At 43.0% G+C, this 24,732-nt stretch overlaps 3 protein-coding genes across 22 annotated transcripts in view; all 3 read right to left on the bottom strand.

Moving 5' to 3' along the window:
* The window catches only part of LOC139557275 (kelch domain-containing protein 8B-like), a 159,088-nt gene extending 157,488 nt beyond the window's left edge, over positions 1–1,600 (bottom strand). For 3 of the 4 annotated variants that reach the window (XR_011671357.1, XR_011671359.1, XM_071371855.1), the window contains exon 1: positions 1,331–1,600. The gene's annotated coding sequence lies outside the window, so the exon portion shown is untranslated. Of the gene's footprint in view, positions 1–1,325 lie in introns of all 4 variants that reach the window. The other variant, XR_011671358.1, reaches the window with a different exon arrangement.
* A 7,033-nt stretch (positions 1,601–8,633) lies between these two features.
* Positions 8,634–16,767, bottom strand: LOC139557274 (uncharacterized). Its single transcript, XM_071371853.1, has 5 exons — positions 16,103–16,767; positions 15,411–15,805; positions 13,767–13,927; positions 11,090–11,222; positions 8,634–10,950 (listed from the first exon to the last, which is right to left on the bottom strand). The coding sequence occupies exons 1-5, from the start codon at positions 16,416–16,418 to the stop codon at positions 10,774–10,776; spliced, it is 1,182 nt and encodes a 393-aa protein (XP_071227954.1). The 5' UTR covers positions 16,419–16,767; the 3' UTR covers positions 8,634–10,773.
* Positions 16,768–16,984: 217 nt separating this feature from the next.
* The window catches only part of usp19 (ubiquitin specific peptidase 19), a 33,313-nt gene continuing 25,565 nt past the window's right edge, over positions 16,985–24,732 (bottom strand). For 7 of the 17 annotated variants that reach the window (XM_071371836.1, XM_071371840.1, XM_071371839.1 and 4 more), the window contains 7 exons: positions 24,326–24,672; positions 24,065–24,175; positions 23,693–23,936; positions 23,334–23,486; positions 22,597–22,763; positions 21,767–21,942; positions 18,730–20,551 (listed from right to left, as the gene is read on the bottom strand). In XM_071371836.1, coding sequence (XP_071227937.1) covers positions 20,300–20,551; positions 21,767–21,942; positions 22,597–22,763; positions 23,334–23,486; positions 23,693–23,936; positions 24,065–24,175; positions 24,326–24,672 — 1,450 coding nt within the window. In that variant the 3' untranslated portion in view covers positions 18,730–20,299. Of the gene's footprint in view, positions 18,480–18,729; positions 20,660–21,766; positions 21,943–22,596; positions 22,764–23,333; positions 23,487–23,692; positions 23,937–24,064; positions 24,176–24,325; positions 24,673–24,732 lie in introns of those variants that run through there. The other 10 variants (XM_071371843.1, XM_071371844.1, XM_071371845.1 and 7 more) reach the window with 6 other exon arrangements.

Raw genomic sequence — 24,732 nt, 5'->3', positions numbered from 1 at the left:
TTATTGGTTGTGTGGTGCATTGGCCCAGAAACCTGTTGGTGGAAAACTTGTTGCATATATTTTATAGAATTCTAAATATGGCATCAACATGTAGAACAGCTGACTTCCTTCTAGCTGATCATTGTCTGCAGCCGGCGCTGATCGTAGTGTAATGAAACAGGCAGGGAGAGTGAGCTCGTCTGTGCTGGTCAGTGAACTCTCGACCTTCTGGCCTGTAGCCCTGCGTGGCATCGACTGTGCCACAAAAGCATGCTGAAGTGGCAATGTTGATATCCACATTTATAAACACAGGGTCACTAAAGTTGTTATTTGTGGTCGTTGATTCTATGAGGGGGGGGGTGCAATTTATTTTGAAGTACATGGGGAGGGTCATGTGAAAATATTTGTAATGTTGGGGAGGGGGGTGCATTTTATTATGACACCTTGAGTTGGACCAGCCTTCCCCCCAGTAAATTTCGATCTGTCCCTAATCAGTGCAGAATCTCAAACAGCATTGATACCTTTCGCCATGTACATTTAATGTAATCTCAACTGCAAACCAGGTCATTTGGTTCTGCTATTAGATCAAGAACAGTGATAATACAGTAATGTTTTGTATAAATATACCAAATATCTGACATTGTATTCCTATTTGAAATTTGCTGTGCTTTTAAATGGTTTAAAGCACATTGATAGATATGTGACAATTTAACCAAAAATAAGACATTGTTTTTCCATTGTAATGTGGTTGTGCTTTTAGATGGTGGTTGAAATGACAGCGATAACACATTGTAAATTCAACTAACTTTTGGCTGTCTTTTTGAGTGGGTGAATATAAGTCTCATTGATCAACGTTTCAACCAAATATTACCCAATTATCAAAGTTGAAATGACGTGGTGTGCCCAGTGGTCAACGATCCATCAAATCTCGATAAAGCAGACAACGATGTGTGTATTTCACACCACGATCATTTTTCACAAGGGATGAAAAACATACGCCCAAGTTTTGTATTGTCAAAGTGCCCTAAGAGTGGCGCGGTTAATAAAAAAACGCACACGTCGAAAGCGTCTGCGCGTGAAATGTGGACAATGCTCATCACCAAATGTATAATGCATTCACGTTGCAGTTATAGCCTACCCTCGCATCAGAAGTCAAGCATAGCCTATTTGCGGCACACATACAATGCAGAGATATATTAGCCATTTAAAACATGCATTACACTGTGGGCTATAGCAGCTGAGTGTCAACTGAAACCTATTTTCCATTACTAAAGTAACCTAATAAAACACGAACTATAAGAAAAGTAGACAGGAAACAAAAATACAAAAGTTTTAACAAAACGCACAATACCGTGTTCGACTGCAAGGATATAAACCCAGTCACTGAGATGATGAGTCCTCTGGACTCCACTCGAAGGAGGACAGTATGCGCCTGACAGATATATTGTTCCCGTTTTAGTCTTGAGCAAAGCCGACAGTGAGCAAGTCTTGGGCGCCTTTCCATTGGCTCACTATCGCTCGCTCTGCCCTCCTCCCAACTTCGTGCGCAACAGTATCTGAATGGCGCTCTCGAGTTAATTAATTCATATAAAATACATTTGTTGGCCCTCTTCAACATTTACTCATGATTTACTTTTCTTTTCTTTATATTATTGTTCTCTCTGCATTGTTGGGAAGAGCTCCTAAGTAAGCTTTTCACTAACTACACCTGTTGTTTACGAAGCATGTGACAAATAAAATTGGATTTGATCAGTTTGATATTTCAGATGCTATTTATAGGCTATTCTCACCTAAACGTATTTTTTGGTTGGGAATTCCACATCAATGCGCACAAGTTCGTGGTTTCCTCATAGTGATTGGTGTTACCTTATAATTTATTTGAAATAGCCAATCAATAACAAAGACCATCGTGCATTGTTCTTTCAATCAATGATTGAGTCTGAGTATATAACCTGAGCTATAGCGTGGGTCAGCTAACATTGTAGGTTATTGAGTCGCCATTTACATGCACAAACACAATCCATATTGTCATTTCCTTTAGCCTGGGGTGCATTTTGGAATGTCTACACAACCTTGGAGAGCAACAGTGAGCAATTTCCATTCTTAGAATAATAATAAGCTACAACAAATGTATTCCCTGTGGTGATTCTCTGATGCTCAATAACTTCTACTTCAATCATAAATTCTACTAGTTTGAAATCCGTGTTGCACATCTCATTTACACAGTAAACCTTCACATGAGATTGATGAAAAGATATATAGCAAAATATCCATCATCTCCACTGCCCTCTTGAGGAAGTTAAAACCATGAGTTGGAGACTGGGGTAGGCTTTATAATGTTTCAGATCAACCCGTGTGTGTGATTGGAAAGATGGCGGAAGCGGTTGATGAAGTGGACTCAATCTAATGGCGGTATAATCAAGGAGAATTGAAATAATGTCCAAAAGAAAGGAAAACAGAAAAGTAGAGTACAGGGATGAGAATGTCACTTATAGGAGTGTACAGTCTGTACATGAGGAGCAGTTGATCAAATTACCAATCTTGAGGAATCCATATGAGATTTCCAAACTGGTGGAGAGAATGCTGAGTAGAGTGAAGGCTGTGAGGATCAAGAGAGGCAGGCTTGTTTAGATTTTTTGTGCTTCTGAGGATCAGAAGAAATGTGTGTTGCATCTCACCCGATTTGATCAATTTGAATTGTTGTGGTGTGTCTCTTAGGAACAGGGCACCCCTCAAGGGGTTATATCTGGAGTCTCATGGGAGGTAGATGTTGAAGAGATGAAAAATATTCCTGGTGTGATTCATGCACATCGGATGAATCGTGTGGTGCATGAAGAAAAAGTGAAGAGTCTATCTGTTCTTTTCTTTTTTGATATGGAGTCTCTCCCTACTCAAGTGCAGTTAGGATATATTAACTACAAAGTCAGAGCATTTATCCTAAGACCAATGCAGTGTGATCATTGTAAAGCTTTTGGTCATGTTTCAAGTGTTTGCAGAAGGGAGAAGCCGAGATGTCCAAGTTGTGGAAAAGATCATGTGTTATAAAAGAGATGAAAATGTGACCTGTTGTAATTGTGGTGGGAACCATGAAGCCACGTCTTTCGAATCCCCCCCCCCCCCCGCCCCCAAGGGTGGAAGAGAATGAGGTGTCCAAAGTCAGGGCTATCCAAAGCATATAATATGCAGCAGCTGTTAAAAGGGTTGAGGGTGTGAATGGTGCACTTGAAGAGTCCATGGTGGTGGATAGGCCTTCACTGCAGGCTGCAGGGGTTGCCTTTCACCAGCAGGATCCTGACATTTTAAAGGTTAAGAAGGTGGACTTTGTGGCCTTTATAGCTATGGTGATAAATGGCACTGCCAAGGTGGAAAGAAGGTCCAGGAAGATATAAATCATTGTGGAAGCGGCGGAGCGATTCCTGGGGCGTAAGCCAGGCCCTAATGCCTGAGAAGGGAGACATGGAGATTTAAAAGGAGGAAGAAGAGGGAGTTTTGTTTTGTCGATGTACTATTTTTATTTGGGTGGATTAAGTGAGTTTCACTATCACCTATGGATTTTCTTTTTACCTTGTTTTGGTTTCAACCCGTCCAGTTGGTGGCGGTAATACACCTTTTGGGGTTGTAGTCCGCTGTAAACCCACAGAAGAAGAATGTGTGTGAGATGGAACAGTACTGTATGGCCAACTTTTCTCATTTTGCGATTATTTTGCTGTTTATCTTAACTGTTTTTGCACGAACTGTATCTGCTATTAATTTCTTATGATCGAACAAGAACTTTTGAACATCAGATCGGCAGTTACTAACCTCAATTCTGTCTACCCAAGAGGAAACGCAGGCATTACAGAGGCAGGAGAAGGGGTGTCCTGGTGGGAAAGCTAGCCACCTCTTCCCTCCATTCTATTGGCCAATCAGTCACTTGATAATAAGATGAATGACCTCCGATTGCAGATTTGCTATCAACAGGACTCTCGTAACTGAACTATTCTTTGCTTTTCTGAAACATGGCTTTCGGACAAGATACCCCCATGGCCATCCAACCCCATGGATTCTCCATTCACCGAGCGGACAGGGCATTGCATTCAGGTACATCGAGAAGAGGAGGGGTATGCCTCTTCATCAACAGCAAATGGTGCGCTGACTAGCGCAGTAGATCTCTCGACCCATTGTTCACCCATCTTGGAATACCTGATGGTCAAACGCCGACCCTTCTACCTCCTGAGAGAGTTTTCAGCTGTTATTGTGACTGCTGTAAATATTCCACCCCAGGACAAGAAAAACAACAAGCTGACATGTAAACTGTACCAGACTCTAAACAAGCAGGAAACCATGCAACCAGGTTAGGGTTTGGCCGGGGTAGGCCGTCATTGTAAATAACACATTTGTTCTTAACTGACTTGCCTTTAAATAAAGGTTAAATTAAAAATAAATAAATAAAACCGGAGGTTTCTTTCCTTGTTGCTGGTGATTTGAATTCCGCAGCATTAAGACACCTGAGGCCAAACTTCCATCAATATGTCTCCGCCACTAGGGGCGATAAAGTCCTAGACCACTGTTAATATACCTAGAAGCAAGCATACAAGGACCTCCCTTGTCCCCCCTTCAGCAAATCAGATCATGACTCTATACTCCTGATCCTGTCTACAAGCAGAAGCTCAAACAGGAAGTACCCATGACGTGATCCATATAGAGAAATGGTCCTCCATATCGGAGGCTATGCTACAGGACTGCTTTGCTAGTGCTGACTGGAATATGTTCCCGGACTCCGCCGATAGCATTGACGAGCTAACCACCTCAGTCACCGGCTTAATTTGGAAATGCATCGCCGACGTTGTCCTCACTGTGAATGTTTGCTGCTTCCCAAGTCAAAAGCCCAGGGCTACCTATGGCTGAGGACACAAACAAGTACAATAAGTCCCGCTACGACCTCCGCAGAGCCATCAGAAGGACAATATAGGAACAAGATGGAATCCTATTACACATGCTCCACCGCCCGCGGCAAGGGCTACAGTCCATTATGGTTTAAAGGATGACCCAGCCTTGATCTGCCCAACGACGCTTCCCTACCAGACAAACTCAATGCATTTTATGCATGCTTCAACAAAAACATCCCCAACATCTCGCTCTCCAAGGCCGCCGTGAGTAAGGTTTTTAAATCAGGTCAACAGTCGGAAGGCCGTGGGGCCGGTATTTCAGGGCGTGTTCTCAGTGGGGCGGCAGGGTAACCTAGTGGTTAGAGCGTTGGACTAGTAACTGAAAGGTTACAAGATCGAATCCCCAAGCTGACAAGGTAAAAATCTGTTGTTCTGTCCCTGAACAAGGCAGTTAACTGTTCTGTTGTCACTGTTCCTAGGCCGTCATTGAAAATAAGAATTTGTTCTTAACTGACTTGCCTCATTAAATAAAGATTTTTTAAAAAGAGCATGCGCAAAACAGCTGGCAGGCATATTCAAGGTTATTTTCAAACTCTCCTTGTCCCAGTTTGTAATCCCTGCATGTTTCAAACTGATCACCATCATTCCTGCTCCCAAGGCAACCTGCCACAATGACTACCAACCTGTAGCACACATCTGTAATCATGAAGTGATTTAAAAGGCTGGTTACGGCACACATCAACACCATCATCCCAGACCTGGGATCATCAACTAGATTTAGCCACGGGACAATTTTTTCTTGAGCAGATGGTTGGGGGGGCAGAACATAATTACAAATAATTAGCAAATTGACCGCAAGAGTAGCAAACAGATATTTGACTAAAACAACATTTCAAACCTTGCTTACGTTAGTGTACGATCACCTCTCTATTATGCGTGGGAATACTTGGGAACAGATTTCCAAAATTAAAATCACTTGGAACGGAAGTCCTGGTGTTTTTACAATATTTTATGTCCAACAATGAAAACTGATCTTTTTTTGTAAATACTTGAAAGAAAAAAAATTGCCCTGGGGCCAAATAAAACCACAGCCAGTTGAGGAACCCTACCCAAGACACACTTCAATTTGCACACCGCCCCAACAGATCCATGGACGACACAATCTCAATTGCACTCCACACTGCCCTCACCCACCTGGATAAGAGGAATACTTATGTGAGAATGCTGAAAATCGACTACAGATCTGCAGTCAACACCATAGTCCCCTCCAAGCTTGTCACCAAGCTTCTGACCCTGGGACTAAAAACCGCCCTCTGCAACTTGATCCTGGACTTCCTGACTGGCCGACCGAAGGTGGTGAGGGAAGGCAACATCACCTCTGCCACACTGACTCTCAACACGGGGGCCCCACAAGGGTGTGTGCTTAGTCCCCGACTGTACTCCCTGTTCACCCATGACTGCGTGGCCACGCACGACTCCAGCACGATCATCAAGTTTGCTGATGACACGACGGTGGTAGACCTGATCACCTACGACGATGAGACAGCCTACAGGGAGGTGGTCAGTGAAATGGCAGTGTGGTGCCAGGACAACAACCTCTCCCTCAACACCAGTAAGACCATGGAGCTGATTGTGGACTAAAGAAAACGGGGGTGTGAGCATACCCACATGGACGGGGCTACAGTGGAGTGGATCAAGAGCTTCAAGTTCCTCGGTGTCCAAAGCGCCTCTTCCCCCTTAGGAGGTTGAAAAGACTTGGAATAAGCCCTCAAATCCTCATAAATTCTACAGCTGCACCACTGAGAGCATCTTAACTGGCTGCATCACTGCTTGGTACGGCAACTGCACCGCCCTCGATCGCATGGTGCTATAGAGGGTGGTACGGACAGCCCAGTACATCATTTGGGGCTCCCTGCCATCCAGGACCTCTGTATCAGGCTTTGTGAAAGGAAGGCCTGAGAAATTGTTAAAGACTCCAGCCACCCAAACCATAGACTGTTCTCTCTGCTTCCGCATGGCAAGCGGTACCGGAGCAACAAACAAGTCTAACACCAACAGGCTCTTGAACAGCTTCTATCGCCAAGCCAAGTAGCTAACTAAATAGCTAACAAAATGGATACAGACTATCTGCATTAACCCTTCTATTTTTGCTGACTCTATGCACTCACAGATTCCTACACACTCACTAACACACTCCCACCCACACACAAAGACACTTAATTTGCTCACACACACACACACACACACACACACAGACATTCATACTGACTCTACACACTCACATACAATCATAATATATACTGCTGCTACTCTGTTTATCAAACATACTGATGCCTAGTCACCCTACCCCTATACATACAGTAACTACCCCTACCACTCCAGTATCCCTGCACATTGTAAATATGGTATTGGAACTGACCCTGTATATAGCTGACCTTGAAACTGGCCCTGTATATAGCTACTGACCCTGGAACTGACCCTGTATATAGCTACTGACCTTGAAACTGGCCCTGTATATAGCTACTGACCCTGGAACTGATCCTGTATATAGCTTACTTTCTCGTGTTTTCTTCCTACTTTACTTTTTTTATAATACTACTGATTACTGCATTGTTGGGAAAGAGCTTGCAAGGCATTTTACTGTCCTTGCACATGACAATAACTTTAATCTTGAACCTAATGACACTCAAATGAAATGTGTCTCTAAATTCTCTTCCACATGGTAGCTCGTGTCAGTTCCAAACATTTTAAATTGCAAAATTTGTACCATTTCAAACCTAGTGCTAAATAAGCCCCTGCGCATTTTTTATTTGGGCCTAAAATAAACAGCATAAAAGAAAGGCAATTCTTTCGAAGGGAAAACATGTACTGTAATGTGTGTGATAGACTATCATGCCATTTAGGTTTCATATTTATAAAGTCAATCTGAGACAGGCTACAACTCAAATCTAATGATTTCCCTGGAGACCTTTACTTGGAGTCAGGAGTTAAATGCAACCTAGTATTGTGAACAGACCATAAACCACAATGAGCACACTGGACATGCACACTCTAGTGTACTCTGAGTGAGGGAGTCTCCCTACTGTACACACTGTTCTGCCCCATTTGGCTTGTAATGAAAGAACATAGTGTCTGCTGCTGCAATCAGGCAACACAACAATGGCCATTACATCACATTAGCCAACCCTGTACATATTGTGCTGGAGATGAGAGATGATGATTGGGTAAGCCCAGCCTGAGGAGTCTGCAGAGATAGGACCACAGTATTTCTTTCCAGTAATCAGGCAGTCAACTCCACAATAATGTTCCTTTCAGGTTACACGTGTCCAGTCACATGTAGTGAGCTAACTATTTATTACAATGCCATTACTAATCGGTCTAAACTATTTTCCAGACTAAAATGCTCTAAGAACTATGTTTCACTGTTCAAGTCCCTGTAGTCTACACACACTGAACTGCTTATGATTCCTGATTGATTAGTTCCCCAAGGTACATTATTCGTGTTCACCGTGTAGGCTGTTAATTGATTTTACATGTTCACTTAACTGTATCCAAAAGGCCTGAGGGGAAATCAATAGTGCTTTTAGGTGACAGTAATACTCTGATCAATACTTGGTCAGTACATTCACACACACACACACACACACACACACACACACACACACACACACACACACACACACACACACACACACACACACACACACACACACACACACACACACACACACACACACACACACACACACACACACACACAGTGTGTCTAGGTGATACAAAAGTAAATTTTCTTCCACTCATGAGGTTTATTGAACACTGCACAAGCTGATTGTTCAGAATGTTCATCATGAAACATACAAGCATTGTCTTACGTCAGGTGGCATCGCGCATTCCCGTTACTCGTCCCCCAACTGACACTCAGTGCAGACGATTAGTCACGCTATCTGGCGTAAGACAATGACATACAAAAAGACACTAAGTATATTCAGATTCAACCATTCAGACTGACTTTGTGAGTGCATGATAAGGTAACAGTCAGTCGGTCCAACAGACAATCTTGCATCTGAATCGGTCTCCCATCAAATGTGACTTTGCCTTAGCAACAACGCCCCATGCCTCTTTTTGTATAATTGCAGTCAAAGGCCTGATTGTGCTTTTAAAAGGCGTCTGCATGCTTCCCAGCTAAAACAGTTTGTGCATATATAATGACGGCACTGGGATGTTTTTGTTCGTTGTGGACTTCAATTAAGGTTTTTTCGGCTGTTCGGACACACAAAACAATGTTCTAGAGGCAAGCCAAAGTCAGTAGCCGAAGTCTACGCCTCTTGGTCGGTGATTGGTCAACAGTAGGGATTCTTCAATGAAGTCTTTGTCATTCAACGAGACGACTCGTTTTCATGAAAAAAATCTAATTGAAAAATACTGCACCAAACAGTTAAATATAAAACTGCACGACTAAGATCTCCTTGGCAAAAACATAAACACGTTTTTTTGAGTTATTCTGACTAGTTTGAGGAAGTGTATACAACTAGTGTCTCAAAATGGACAAACCATACTATTGTCGCTTTTTTCAAGCAAAGGGAGTATGCGAGCACACTCATTCGGTTCTCCAAGCTGAGTTCGGCTAGGTGCTAGCCGAACTGAAGCATGCTGACGCCTTTATCTTCCACAATTACCCACATCCTGGTGATTGTGATGTGCTACTTTGAAAAGGTGTCTTAAATTTGCAGTAGTCAAACGCCACACTTCCTTCAAGCTTAAAAATAAATATGCTAATACTAATCATTGATTCGACTTATATACCGAGTAAAAAACATTAAGGACACCTGCTCTTTCCATGACAGACTGACCAGGTGAATGCTAAGATCCCTTATTGATGTAACTTAGGTTAAAGAAGGATTTTTAAGCCTCGAGACAATTGAGACATGGATTGTGTATGTGTGCCATTCAGAGGGTGGTGAACGGGCAAGACAAAAGATTGAAGTGCCTATGAACGGTGTATGGTATTAGATGTCAGGCGCACCGGTTTGGGCCAAGAACTGCAACGCTGCTGGGTTTTTCCAAGCTCAACAGTTTCTCGTGAGTATCAAGAATGGTCCACCACCCAAAGGACATCCAGACAATTTGACACAACTGTGGAAAGCATTGGCGTCAACATGGGCCAGCATTCCTGTGGAACACTTATGACACATTGTAGAGTCCATGCCCCGAAGGAAGGTGTCCTTAATGTTTTGTACAGTCGGTGTATAGCGCTTTTCTAGACACCCAAAGAGCTTTACATTGTAATGGGGCCGCTCACCTCATCCACCACTATGACAAACCTTCAAGAGAAAGCGTGACACACATTCCCTGGATATATACTTTTTCCCCACATGAGAGCGCTTCCAAAGAAAGTAAAGTCATTTTCAGTGCAAATAAACTCCAAACCACATAAACCCAAATGATATTAGGTCAAACTCATCCATTGTTTTGCCATGATAAATAGTCAAACAGTAATACTAATTGTGGTTAATATTAAAGTAATTTGTCTGTAGACTAGAGTATGATTTAAGTTGTAACAGTTAGTCTTACTGCTCAACCATGCAGCTCTCTCTCTCTTTGTAATATTAGAAACATTCAAGTATGACCATTCAAGTCTTTTCTGAACAAATTTTGGTGCACGTAAACAATGCCTTTATATCAATTACCAATTTTAAAAAATATATATATTATAATTTAAAAACAGCAGCAAAATAATACTACAAAATAATGCCTTCTACATATGCAATATATTGGTTGCCAGTGTCACACACCCTGAGAATATTGACCTTAGAGGACGAGTTGGAGTAACTACAGGAGCTCCCTTTTACCTTCCACCTCCAGTCTACAGACCTGAGTTCTCCCAACCCCTTCTCACCCTGGACCTCTGGGCTACAGACAAACCACTCTAGCCTGCCCCCTGCTGAAGGTTCCTGTCATAGTTCTCCTGGCAGATGCTGATGCGCTGGGTGAAGTACTCTGGGTCTGAGATGGCCCTGAGCAGGTCGTTCTGGACCAGACAGAGGTCATACAGCTCTGAGGTGGAGGCTGTGCGGGTTCCTGAGCCGTCTCGGTCCAGAAACACCTTCAGAACCATGGAGCAAGAACAGAAACAACATGAGGATATTGAAGGCAAAAAACGTATCTGCAAGGGGAAACTAATCCACATCCATATGAGTATGCATAAACCATCCAAAAGCACATTAATCGAGGCAAAAACACACCTTTGGGTGGACAATGGTGTCTTTGTCATTCTGTCGAATGTTGTCATCGATGAAGATGTGCTGGACATTCTGGTCGAAGGGGTCCACCCACAGAGGTTTCCCTCCCAGGATGGAGTAGGTGTTCCTGGCCCACCTACAGATAGAGAGCCCAGTGTCCTGACTAGAGGTCGACCAACTAATCGGAATGGCCGATTAATTAGGGCCGATTTCAAGTTATCATAAAAATCGGTATTCGGGATTTTTGAACACCGATCACGTCCGATTACATTGCACTCCACGAGGAGACTGCGTAGCAGGCTGACTACCTGTTATGCGAGTGCAGCAAGGAGCCACGGTAAGGTGCTAGCTAGCATTAAACGTATCTTATGAAAACAATCAATCTTAACATAATCACTAGTTAACTACACATGGTTGATGATATTACTAGTTTATCTAGCTTGTTCTGCGTTGCGTATAATCGATGCGGTGCCTGTTAATTTATCATTGAATCATAGCCTACTTCACCAAACGGTTATTTAACAAGCGCATTCGCGAAAAAAGCACTGTCGTTGCACCAATGTGTACCTAACCATAAACATCAACGCTATATATATATTTTTAAACCTGCATATTTAGATAATATTGCCTGCTAAGATGAATTTATTTTTTAACTAGGGAAATTGTGTCACTTCTTTTGCGTTCTGTGCAACAGAGTCAGGCTATATGCAGCAGTTTGGGCCGCCTGGCTCGTTGCGAACTGTGTGAAGACCAACTTCGCCAAACGGGGGATGACTTAACAAAAGGACATTTGCGAAAAAAGCACAATCGTTGCACGAATGTACCTAACCATAAACATCAATGCCTTTCTTAAAACCAATACACAGAGGTATATGTTTTTGAAACCTGCATATTTAGTTAAAAGAAATCCAGGTTAGCAGGCAATATTAAACTAGGGAAATTGTGTCACTTCTCTTGCGTTAATTGCACGCAGAGTCAGGGCATATGCAACAGTTTGGGCCGCCTGGCTCGTTGCGAACTAATTTGTCCGAATTTTACGTAATTATGACATAACATTGAATGTTGTGCAATGTAACAGGAATACTTATGGATGCCACCCGTTAGATAAAATACGGAACGGTTCCGTATTTCACTGAAAGAATAAACGTTTTGTTTTCAAAATGATAGTTTCAGGATTTGACCATATTAATGACATAAGGCTCGTATTTCTGTGTGTTATTATGTTATAATTAAGTATATGATTTGATATTTGATAGAGCAGTCTGACTGAGCGGTGGTAGGCAGCAGCAGGCTCGTAAGCATTCATTCAAACAGTACTTTCGTGTGTTTGCCAGCAGCTCTTCCCTGTGCTTCAAGCATTGAGCTGTTTATGACTTCAAGCCTATCAACTCCCGAGATTAGGCTGGTGTAACCGATGTGAAATGGCTAGCTAGTTAGCGGGGTGCGCGCTAATAGCGTTTCAATCGGTGACGTAACTCGCTCTGAGACCTTGAAGTAGTTGTTCCCCTTGCTCTGCAAGGGCCGCGGCTTTTGTGGAGCGATGGGTAACGATGCTTCGAGGGTGGCTGTTGTCGTTGTGTTCCTGGTTCGAGCCCAGGTAGGGGCGAGGAGAGGGACGGAAGCTATACTGTTACACTGGCAATACTAAAGCGCCTATAAGAACATCCAATAGTCAAAGGTATATGAAATACAAATGGTATAGAGAGAAATAGTCCTATAATAACCTCAACCTAAAACTTCTTACCTGGGAATATTGAAGACTCATGTTAAAAGAAACTACCAGCTTTCATATGTTCTCATGTTCTGAGCAAGGAACTTAAATGTTAGCTTTCTTACATGGCACATATTGCACTTTTACTTTCTACTCCAACACTTTGTTTTTGCATTATTTAAACCAAATTGAACATGTTTCATTATTTATTTGAGGCTAAATTGATTTTATTGATGTATTATACTAAGTTAAAATAAGTGTTCATTGTTCATTCAGTATTGTTGTAATTGTCATTATTACAAATATATTTAAAAATAATAATTTAACTTACAAAAATAATATATATATTTTTTAATGTTTTTAAATAAACATATATATAAGTATAATAATAATTTTTAAAAATAAATCAAAAACATATTTTTAAAATTAAAAAAATTAAAAATAAATATTTTATTTTTGTATTTTTTTTACATCAGCCGATTAATCTTTTAATGTGTAACTTTTTTAAGTTACACATAATTCCATATGTGTTCATAGTTTTGATGTCTTCACTATAAGGGTTGCACATTTTGGGGAATATTCAGAGGTGGAAACTTTCCGTGGGAATTAAGTTAAAATAAAAGTGTTCATTCAGTATTTTTGTAATTGTCATTATTACAAATAAATAACATTTTTAAACAAAATCGGCCGATTAATCGGTATCGGCTATTTTTGGTCCTCCAATAATTGGTATCGGCGTTGAAAAATCATAATCGGTCGACCTCTAGTCCTGACTACATCAGCGACACTGAAACTTTCACTGAGGACAATACAGAAAGAACTTCTCCATTACAACTCAAACTTGGACTAAATTACCTATTGAAAGATGGATTTATGAGCTTGCCCGAAAACTAGGGCACCTCCAATACTCGAGTGCCTTCAATGGTGTGATTAGTCTAGCCACTAGTCTTTCGGAGAAAGTCCACCTACCAGTCAAAATGGTCCTGGAAGCCCCCCAGGCACTGGACGGAGCTGAGGTACTGGTACAGGGCTCGCTCCCCGTCACGGGTCGACAGACGCTCCTCTGCCCGGGTCAGGACCGCCCCCTTCTTACTGCAGCGGATCTGGCCTGGCGTCTCATTCACACTCAGCTGGGGAGGGAGCAGAAAGAACACAGCTGGCTTTAGCATCTGTTACACTCTCTCTGACCAGCAGCGTATTAGAGATGCACAGGTATCAGGTATCTAGCAGAAATTATGGAAATCCTCTGTACTTCAGCACAGCTATCATTTTAGAATCAGGGGAAACAATTAAGCTTACAGGTCATGCAAATTCCAAACCTGCTAAATCAAATGATCTTCTTTCACCCTCAATCTCGGTGCCGACACTCTTACACAAATAGTACTTGACAGGAGACAGTTTGAATAAGTCATCATCTGGATGTTTCTTTTTTTTTTTTATTGCAGCTAACTGTGTGTGCCGTAGCAGCCTTTGAGCATCCTCCTAGCAGAAATCGATGTGTTCTGCTCCAGTAAACGAACAGGTACAAGAACACACTGAGGGGGCTGAGAAGACTGCAGGCACACTCTATACCCAGGAGAGTCGCACCACCCACCCTACATCTCACTGTGAATGACCTTCTGAACAGGGCACTGTTCCAACATCTGGGAACAAGCTTACAGATCAGATTTTTGACCCCTATATCCCACTGCCACAAGCTCACAAACACACACACAAGCCCAGATGCACACACACACACTAACGGGAGTCTTTCAGATGACACAGACATGGCCCAAGTTTAAAAATGGGTCTATAATTGTGAAGTGCGGTTGACCTCTTCAAATCAGGCAGAGGAGGAAGAACATAATTCCTCTCAAAGGACTATGACTCACTCTCAGTAGCACATCCACCTGTAACATGGTGTCACCCTCTCAATGACAAGCTGCAACAGAGAGCAGCCCACAATGAGTAATGATTGCAAGTACTGGGCTATTGGCAGGTTAGCTAACAGTAGTGATTATGATAAGAGCAATGTGCCCATTTAATATGGTAGTCTCTGAGTAAGAGCTTGGTAAAATGCCAGGACAACAATCATTATTGCTACTGTCCTAATGACACCACATCCAGCATCACACCCACAACCCAAAGCACTCATCAAAATGGTCAAAGAATCCAGTCACCCAAGTCATAGATATAGACTCTCTGCTACCGCACAGCAAGCGGTACCGGAGTGCCAAGTCTAGGTCCAAAAGGTTCCTTAATAGCTTCTACCCCAAGCCATAAGACTGCTGAACAATTAATCAAATGGCCACCTGGACTATTTGCATTGACCCCCCCACCCCTATGTTTTTACACTGATGCTACTTGCTGTTTATTATGCATAGTCACTTTAACCATACCTACATGTACAAATTCTCTCAACTAACCTGTACCCCTGCACATTGACTCGGTAACGGTATCCCCTGTATATAGCCTCGTTATTGTTATTTTATTGTGTTACTTTTCATTATTTTTTTACTTTAGTTTAGTAAATATTTTCTTAACTGCATTGTTGGTTAAGGGCTTGTAAGTAAGCATTTCACGGTAAGGTCTATTGTTGTATTCAGCGCATGTGACAAATACAATTTGATTTACCTTAAGTGCTGGAAGGTCAGGGAAGAGTGGGTGGGAGCCCTGAGTGAGGGCACGGGACACTGCAGACAGCACACGGGGAAGGTCAGAGCCAAAAGTGCGGAACAGGATAGCAAAGTCCCTCCCTTCTGCCACCAGGTCTTTCAGTAGCTGGAAGAAGGAGGGCAAGATCCAGTGGTATAGCTGTCCATCCTCCCCCTTCACAGCCAGCTCCTTGTCCCCCTTCAGCTCCTTCGGCCATCGCAGCATCGCCAGGTGCTCATCCAGCACGCCCCGGAATCGCCGACCTGCAGTGGAGCTGGTGAAGCCTGCCACCCGGCCAAACTGGGAGTAGTAGCTGACAGCGCCCTCACATGGTGGAAGTAGGGAAGGTGAGTCACTCATCCACATCCATTTACCTACACAGCAGATAAAGAAGCAGGTGTTAAGCAATTGCACACAACAATGACATCACCATGGCAGGTAGGCACAGTAGTGACTCCACTTACCGAATTTTCATGTCATTTATAGAAAAAGGATAGAGGTGTGCCACTACATTGTAAGTGGGGCATTTGCTCCTTGAAAAATATTTTGTTTCATTTTCATAGACCACTACTTCAAATAAAACTGTCAACATGTAGGAACTAAGTGACCTTTTAGACTGAGGTCGCCTGGCCCCTCAGAGGCTTGTTACTTATATTGCAACCTGGTCTTACCTTGTTTACTCATTTGTCCCCATGTGACTGTGGAAATAAAGTAATCCAAAGCTGCAATAGTTCCTTGACTTGTCACAGCATCAGACACCAAGATGGTGTTATTGAGGTCAATGTGAAGGACAAGCTTTTTCTTCTTTACACACAACCCATGAGGGACAGACACTGTTCGGGCTTCTTCAGTGGCACAGCAATCGTTCGCATTTCCTTTGGAGTGTGGAGTCGGGTGCTTATCTGTCAACGGGTCATGTCCATTACGATTGTCTTCATTGTTTAGAGAAGCTGAGGGAAGATCACCTGTCTTGTCGCAGTATGCCATTATGTGGCTCCACTCTCGAATTATCGGTTGTGGAAACCTGATTTTCTTTGACTAACTAACGTTGGCTAGCTAACCAAGTTGTCATTGAGAATACCCAGAGGGTTAATAAGGCAAGTTACTGAAACCCGAACCTCTTCGTCCACAACAGTAGCTGTATTTGTAGCTAACTAGCTACATGGCTATAAGACAGCTATTACACTTGTCAAAACAGGTTCGTTTTGCAAAACATAATTTAAAAGAGCTGTCTAAGTTGGTACAACTAGTCACATAAAAATACCACACTCCGGCTTTTCCGTTGACTCAGCGCCAGTAAATGTTTTTTACTTCCTCATTCTTTAACGCCGTTTCTTCTTCCCTTACTGTAGTGTGGCGTCTGCAAGTAAATACAGTAAGAAGCGCCATCTAGAGGAGCAGTGCCGGTTGGAGGACCAACAACTTCACAAAACATACACATACTGAGGGTAAAGAAAATAGCTGATTTGGTGGAAAATTAAACGTTCCCAAACTAATCTCTACTAGGAAACTTCATTCACGTTACTACTGAATCAGTGTGTACACAAACAACCTTTTAACGCTTCTCAAAAAGGGTTTTATTTATATTAAACCATTTATTATATTCACAGCAGCATTCTCATTAATCCCCACTTTATATATGCAGTCCATTACAAAGGAAGGGAGGGGTGTACAAGACAGTCCACTCAAACAGAAATAAAGATATGTAGCAGGAGAGGTAACCGCATTCTATTCTAGGGCTACTGTGTATCAACATGCACATTTCAGTGTATATCAAGCCGGTATCTTGCCAAAAATTGCATCCACAGGATTGGATAATTTACCAAGTAAAAATAAAATAAATCTAAAGGAAAGCAACTAAATCCAGGTGAGTATGAAAGTAGTAAACAGAAAGACAGTAACTTGTTAAAAACTTTAAAAAGGTAGACTCGGTGAAATGAGCAGCACCAGAGAGATGAGCGAGATGCAACACGTTTGTATTTATTAGGAACCCCCCCATGCAACACTTTGCTCTCACACGGTGTATCTGCACTGGTTCACTTCAGGCTGTTCAGTGTGGTAGCCAAGGCACCAAAACAGCAGAGAAGGTTAGCCTCACGCGTCACTCAGTTTTAGACATTGACACACTATGCCATTTACTCTCTGCATCGGTCATACCGCTGAGTCTACCTTAAATTTCTTCACCGTCACACTTTTACATCAATTTCAACCCAGCTTACAGAATCCAACAGAAATTACAAAACATCAGACCAGGCAATACCTCAATGAGAAGTATCAAATAAAAACAAATGCTTACACACAGACACACACATCTCCCATCCTCCCACCTCACCATTTCCCCTCATATTCACAACAGGTTGTTGTTCTGGGGGGGAAATTAGTTTGGTGTTGGCGACTTCCCTTTGTGACCTCTGAGCCAAAGCATGATCATGGGATAAATAGGTGTCATTTAAAGTGGCGTTTTAGGGGATACCCAAACAAAGGTGCATTCTATCAGCCAACAATGGGCTGCAACCCAGAGGCTCTAGGACAACAGGAGTGTGGAGGCTTTTGTTGTATGTGCAAACATGCCGTTTGTATGCGTGTGTGCGCTTAGTATGTGTAAGGAAATACATTGCATGGATATTACTACATATACAGTATGAGTTGGTCTGGATCGGTTGATGTGTAAATACAGATGAACGTGGAAAATGTGTGAGTCTGTGGGTCTGTCCACCGCATCTGTGGTGACGGGTACATGTGCTGGTCTTTCGGCCACAGAACCAGTTCTTTAATTTCTAGCATTGCACCAGTGAGGGACACACTAAAGATGCCGAGTTAATTAGTAAGCACTGAAGTGTCTTTTACTGAGGAGAATATTTCCACAACTGGAACTTAACGCCGTGTCGGTGGCACCTCAGCTATGCCCTAGTCCACCTCCTCCATGTTGCTGTAGGACGGAGTAGCACATTCTCCAGAGTGTGCAAACAGCTCAGAGGTCACTTCTGGGGTCAGCGGAGGGGGTCCTTCAGGGTCCAGGTCTGTCCCAAAGAGGGCCTGGCTAGAGGCCTGTAAAATAAACCAGTGTAAATCAATCATGCCTTTTCTGGACCAGCTCCCTGACAGGGAGACCAGACCTGTCTGTAAACAATGCAAAAGCAAAAACACTGGACTGACAGACTGACCACTCCTTGCAGCAAAAATAACATTTGGGAAAACATAACCATTTCCAACTGGCAGGACAATTTCCATGTTTGAAATAATATCTGAAAGATTCCTGACAGTAACTGATTGAAAAATAATATTCATTAACACAGCATAAGATTGACAATTTAAGTGCTTGTTTATTGGAGCATCATTGAGATGGAAGTACCTGAACAAATTGCTTGGGAAATGCATTTCTTTTTAAATAATATAACTATTCCAACAACAGAGCGCTCTTAAAAGGAAAAATCTAGCTTTTGGTATATATTTCATTAGTCCATTGTTGATATAATCCCAAAATGTTTTGCATGTCAGCGATTACATTTTCAAGATGCATCTTTCAAAATACAGCCAGTATGATGCATTTTAAGAATGAGATGAAATACACATACTGGGGACACATAGTGGGCATTTAAAGCAGATATAGTGACTAGACTCAGCTCTGAAAACCCACCTACAAGGGAGAGACATGACAGAATGCACTGTGAAATCCCTAAGAGTTGAACATATCACTACAACACTGTTACAGGGCGTAGTCTATATACCAGCAGCACCGATAATCATGAAACGTTGTAGCAACTTATATTGAGAGACATACAGTCTCTCTTTCCTAGTGTCTTTAAATCCCTGCTAAGCTAGGCATTAGTGCACTTTAGAGGCTGCTTCTCAAACAGTCATAAAGCTCAGACATAGCTAGCTACTTCACCAAAAGTGTAATGCAAAGCAGCACATTAAAAAGGTTACTTTTGCTTAAATAGCTTTCATGAAACAAAGAGAAAACAGTTCCAATACAAGTATGACAGGGATAAGTCAAATGAATGGGCAGAAATAAATAAACCTGCTGAATTAAGAGCCGTTAACAACATAAAATCTAAAATAATCAGCAACGTGACAAACAGGAAAAAGCGAAGGCATTTAATAGCTTAGTGAGTCTATAACACTATTCATTGAGAAGGCAAAAACACAATGTTAACTGTCTTCAGGCTACAGTACAGTCATGAAGGTACAAGCAAGCAGATATCGCCAACATACAATGACCAGGGTGGTGTTAAGGATGACATATCTGAGTGAGCAGTTATTACAGTAGGACTACAACGCTGTAGCCTTCAAGTCATCTCAGTGCAAAAGATGGGCCTATCCATGTCTAAATGTGCATTTCATATTTTAGTACAAAAAAACATACATGGTGAGAGACTTGGGAGGAAGACAAAGAAAGGGGAGACTACAGTTGAGACCTGTTTTGGTATGTTGAACTAGAATATAGGGTAGATTATAAGGGCCTAGATTATGGACTGCAGTACACAACTACAACAAAAAGTCAACCAGGCAAAGCCATGCTGAGCAAAGTAACTATTTTGTTTAATTGAACCTTTATTTAACTAGGCAAGTCAGTTAAGAACAAATTCTAGTAGCAGCTCAGTCGGTTTCTCTTTAACGATGCATAGAATTGATTAAAGGATATCATGTGTATACTTTTGTTTAATTTCAATGTGTTCAACAGAATGTTGATTTATAGGCCATCTACAAATACAAAACAATAAAAAATATATAAATAATGGCATAGACATTTAATTTAAAGTGCAATAAATTTGACTTAATTTCTCAGTGTATAAGCTTTCATGTGCATCTGTATTGGGGTGTGTATGTAATGGGGTGTGAGACTGGCCACTTAGCCCCAAGTTGGCTCAGTAGAGCAGGGGGTAGATCAGGTCCAGGAACAACGCTAGCAGAGCAGCCAAGGTGCCCAGGACCAAATATCGCACGCAGTCATCATCGGAATAATCTGAGATCCTTTGGCGCCGCCGTCGCACCTGCCCCTCCACCCCCTCCTCCCTCCTCCTGGCTGCTCTTCTCCCCAGGCTGGTGCGGAACAGGCCCCGGGGGCCCTCTTCAAGACCCTCCTCTTCCTCCTCCAGTTCCTGCCATATTAGAGAGGCCTGCGATGGCGGAAACCTGTGTCAGCTTCTGGGAAAGGCTTGGTTCTAAAGCACAGTCCCCTCACCACAGCCAGACTTCCAGCGGCAGGGGTCGGCAACAGGTGGTTTCTTTTGGCCGCCCAAAGGGGAGGGGGGGAATTCAGCATAATCAATGATTGAAATGATTGTTTGAAAAGAACAATCTCTTTGTGGGCTTAGTTGTAGTCAATTTGCTTTGTAAATTATGTTCCGGCCCCCCGACCATCCACTTTGTCAAAAATCGTCCCGCAGCTGAATCGAGTTGCCTACCCCTGCCATAGGGTCAAGGACAAGCCAGGCTCTTTCAAGGAATACATTACTGGGTTTCTGACAAATTAACCAAGACGCCCCTCACTCATTCACATGGCATACACAGCATGAGGACAGCTCAGAGCGATGTGAGAGGGGTGCTTTTCAGAAAACAGATGGATAAGACAGAAATGTGGTGTCTCATAAGAGTTAGCTAATAGATTAATTAAATCACACATATTTAGACAGATTCCAACCCCCAATATAAACTAATGAGTTCAAGAGAAAATGTACCATACACCCAATCTTTCTCATAGGCATGAACAGACCACTTGCACAAAGGTTTGACTTGATGGTGAATACACACAGCCCCAACTTATTAATTCTGGCAATTAACTTATTTTTCAGCATTTGGACAGAATACAATACATCTTAAATGCCAATACAGATCAGATCAAAGAGTCTGGAGAAAGCCAATGTCTGTCACTTCAAAATTGTGCATAGGATAATAAGTTGTAAGTGTGAACGGCTTTTTCTCCAAGCACCTATTCAACTTAGAAACAGCTGGTCTTGTATCAAACACTTTTGATGAACAAACAAATGGCCTTGAGAGCAATGAGATTAGATCAAACCTCTTACTCTCATCCATAGCTTTAGAAGCAGAAACACACATTAGCCCCTTGGCATCGGAGATCATTTCTCTAAAAGGACCACAAGCAAGCAATCAAATATCCGGCCATGAAGAGGAAAAGATTAACACAGTACTACATTTCTTACTCAAGTGGTGAACATTGAATAAAAATTGTTGGGGAAAAAATTACAATATACCTCAAGAAAGTTGAATTGAATATACTCCTGCTGCACTACACCTTGAAGATGCTTTCCTACTACCACCATATAATGGATCCTGGGGAGGGGTCTCTGAAAGGTAAAGATGGGCACCCTCACCTGGCTGGCGGTGGCTCCTGCAGCGGTGGGGGACTCGACCCCGAGGGGCCCTAGGAAGCGAGGTGGTCGTTCCACGGGGGAGTTGCGGCGGCGGTAGAACAGCACGTAGGCGTAGCGTGTCACCACCTGGTTCTCCTCAACTGTCGTCACTGTGCTGTCATCAAACAGACGCCAGCCTGGGCGAGAGAAAGGACGAGGAGTTTAGTTTAGTTATTCCCCCCCCCCCCCATGTACATTAGTATGAACAAAAAACAAACATGTGTAAACCAATGTTTGCCATGGACAGAAATACAATATACACCGAGTATACAGTACCAAACATTAGGTACACCTTCCTAGCAGAGTTGCACCCCCCTTTTGCTCTCAGAACAGCCTCAATTCATCAGGGCATGGACTCTAAATGGTGTTCCACAGGGATGCGGACCCATGCTGACTCCAATGCTTCCCACAGTTGTGTCAATTTGGCTGAATGTCCTTTGGGTGGTGGACCATTCTTGATACACATGAGAAACTGTTGAGCTTGGGAAAACCCAGCAGCGCTGCAGTTCTTGACACAAACCGGTGCGCCTGGCACCTACTACCATACCCTGTTCAAAGACACTTCAATCTTTTCTCTTAACCATTGTCTTACCCCTTCATGTCTCAATTGTCTCAAGGCTTAAAAATCCTTCTTTAACCTGTCTCCTCCCCTTCATCTACACTGATTTAAGTGGATTTAACAGGTGACATCAATAAGGGATCATCGCTTTCACCTGGTCTGAGTATACACTGAGAATGTGTTGTATTCTCAGTGTATACTAATGTGAAGCCTATTTCAGTCAACCACTCACCAACATCACTGCGCTGGCTGTTCTGGGCACTGGGCAGGCGTGCATAGGCTGTGTAGTGACCTCCGATCATGCCTCCGTAGTGATTAATGACAGCATAGAGGTCATAGATTGGCGGCTGCTGCATGTCATCCTTCTGACCAATACAGAACTTACTGAGGTCCAGGTTCCTGAAAAACAAGAAAACATGCCGTGAAAACCTTGTCGTATTTGAGGGAATTCAACCCAAGTCATCGAGTGGTGTGAAGGGTAGTATAAAGGGTGTGATATATTAAAGGGATAGTTCACCCAAATTACATAATTATATATCAGTTTTCTTACCCTGTAAGCAGTCTATGGACAAGGTATGACAGCAATCCATGCTTTGGTTTAGTTTCCCTGGCACTGTTTCCTCATGCTAACGTTTTAGCATTTGTGGCACAAATCCCATTCAAGTCATGGGACAGATATGAGCATTTTTTATGCATCATGTTCAAATAATCTCTCCACAATCAATGAGACACTTTTGGATGATTTAGACATGATGAGCAAAAAATGCTAGTAGCAGTCTCACGGCTTGAATGGGATTCGTGCCACAGATGCTAAAACGTTAGCGTGTGGAAACAGTGCCAGAAAACTAAACCAAAGCATGGGTTGCTGTAATACCTTGTCCATAGACTGCTTACAGGGTAAGGAAACCAATGAGTAATTTTGTTATTTGGGTGAACTGACCCTTTAACGTCTGTGTATGTCATTTTTACCTGACAGGGAAATCGACCATGTCGTTGATCTTGTCCCTCCAAATGAAGCTGCGGAAGGAGAAGCGTTTGAGCTGGATGATGAGGACGTTGGGCAGACGCCACAGCAGCAGCTGCTTGGAGGCTTCCCTGTGCTGCTGGCACTTTGGACAGTACCTGAGAGAGAGCGAGAGAGTTCCTGTTAGCTTTGTAATCCATCAAAACAATTGCGAAATCAGTAAGAGAACAATGACGATGTTAACTGTGCATGTATACGTGTGTTAGTTCATCGCTTTATGTGACTGTAGGGCTACATTTGATTGAGTATGTGCGCGTGTTAGTGTATGTTGAAGGCTATGTTGATATGTGTGTGTTGTTCCTACCATGCCTCCTCTGGTGCCAGCACCTCAGGCCTAGTGAAGAGGTTAAGGCACTGCTCCAGGGTGAAGTGTCCAGCCCTGGCCGTCTCACTGACCGACCCAGGGTCCTCCTTAAAGTCCAGCTCCTTGGACCGGACCAGCACATACTCCTTGAGACGCTCGTTGTTCTTCCACACTAGTGCCAGGGTGGATTCGTCAGGGAGGTCCAGAACAGCCTCTTCTGGAGGGGGGAAAGACATGACAAACACTGAAAAATACATATTGTAAAAGGAATAATGTTGAATTATACACAGCAGATCAATGCGTTTCTGCTTTGTCTTACATTAGGGGTAAAGGATGGGTACGGGATAGTGACCTATCAGGACCTTGTCTTACCCTTTTCCTCCAGTTTCTGCTCCCTGCTGTTGGAGTCGAGGATGGAGATGTAGAACTGAGAAGCGTGGCTGGACGCAGATTCTGATGGTTGCTGGTAGCCTGTCACTGCAGCTAGACACACAAACAGTAGAAAATACAGTCACAAATCACAGAGTGACAGGATTAAACAATGAAAGATATCTATGGTCAGGTGAAAAACCTAATGGAAAAAGTGGAAGTTAAAACAATATTATCGATAACTCAATGACAGACTATGCTTGCCTTTACCTTCTGGCCTGACAGCCTTCTCACAGGAGGTCTCCTTCTCTCCCTGGGGGTCCTGGGAGCAGGAGGAGGGCTCAGAGAAGCCAGAGTCTGTGGTGCGGGTGGAGAGGGCGTCTGGATCTCCGGCTGGGTGTGCTGAAGCCTGAGCTGTTTCTAATGGAGACTCAGGGACCAGAAAGGGGCTCTCCTGATCAGAGTCTCCCGCCCCACCGCCCCTAGCCTCATCCCCTGGCCTCACACCATCAGGGGTCTCTGCTGGAGGGGGGAGGTCAGCCCGGCACTGGGTGCCCTCTGGGGACGTTCTGCCAGACTGGAAGGGAGGCTGGAACACGTTCACTGAATACCTACACAGAGAGATGGGGAAAGGGGTGTGAACAAAGGAATCTGTGACAGTCCAACAATGA

The sequence above is a fragment of the Salvelinus alpinus genome, chromosome 28 (assembly GCF_045679555.1).
Source record: "Salvelinus alpinus chromosome 28, SLU_Salpinus.1, whole genome shotgun sequence".
NCBI lineage: Eukaryota > Metazoa > Chordata > Actinopteri > Salmoniformes > Salmonidae > Salvelinus > Salvelinus alpinus.
Note: the sequence above shows the minus strand (reverse complement) of the source record. Positions and strands in the feature narration are given on the sequence as shown.

Excerpts from the sequence above, each read along its gene's own strand:
- LOC139557274 (XM_071371853.1), bottom strand. The coding sequence starts at position 16,418 with ATGGCATACTGCGACAAGACAGGTGATCTTCCCTCAGCTTCTCTAAAC. Across the intron at positions 13,928-15,410 it reads CTGACCTTCCAGCACTTAAG|CTGAGTGTGAATGAGACGCC; the intron begins GTAAATCAAATT and ends CTCCCTCCCCAG. Across the intron at positions 10,951-11,089 it reads ACACCATTGTCCACCCAAAG|GTGTTTCTGGACCGAGACGG; the intron begins GTGTGTTTTTGC and ends ATGGTTCTGAAG.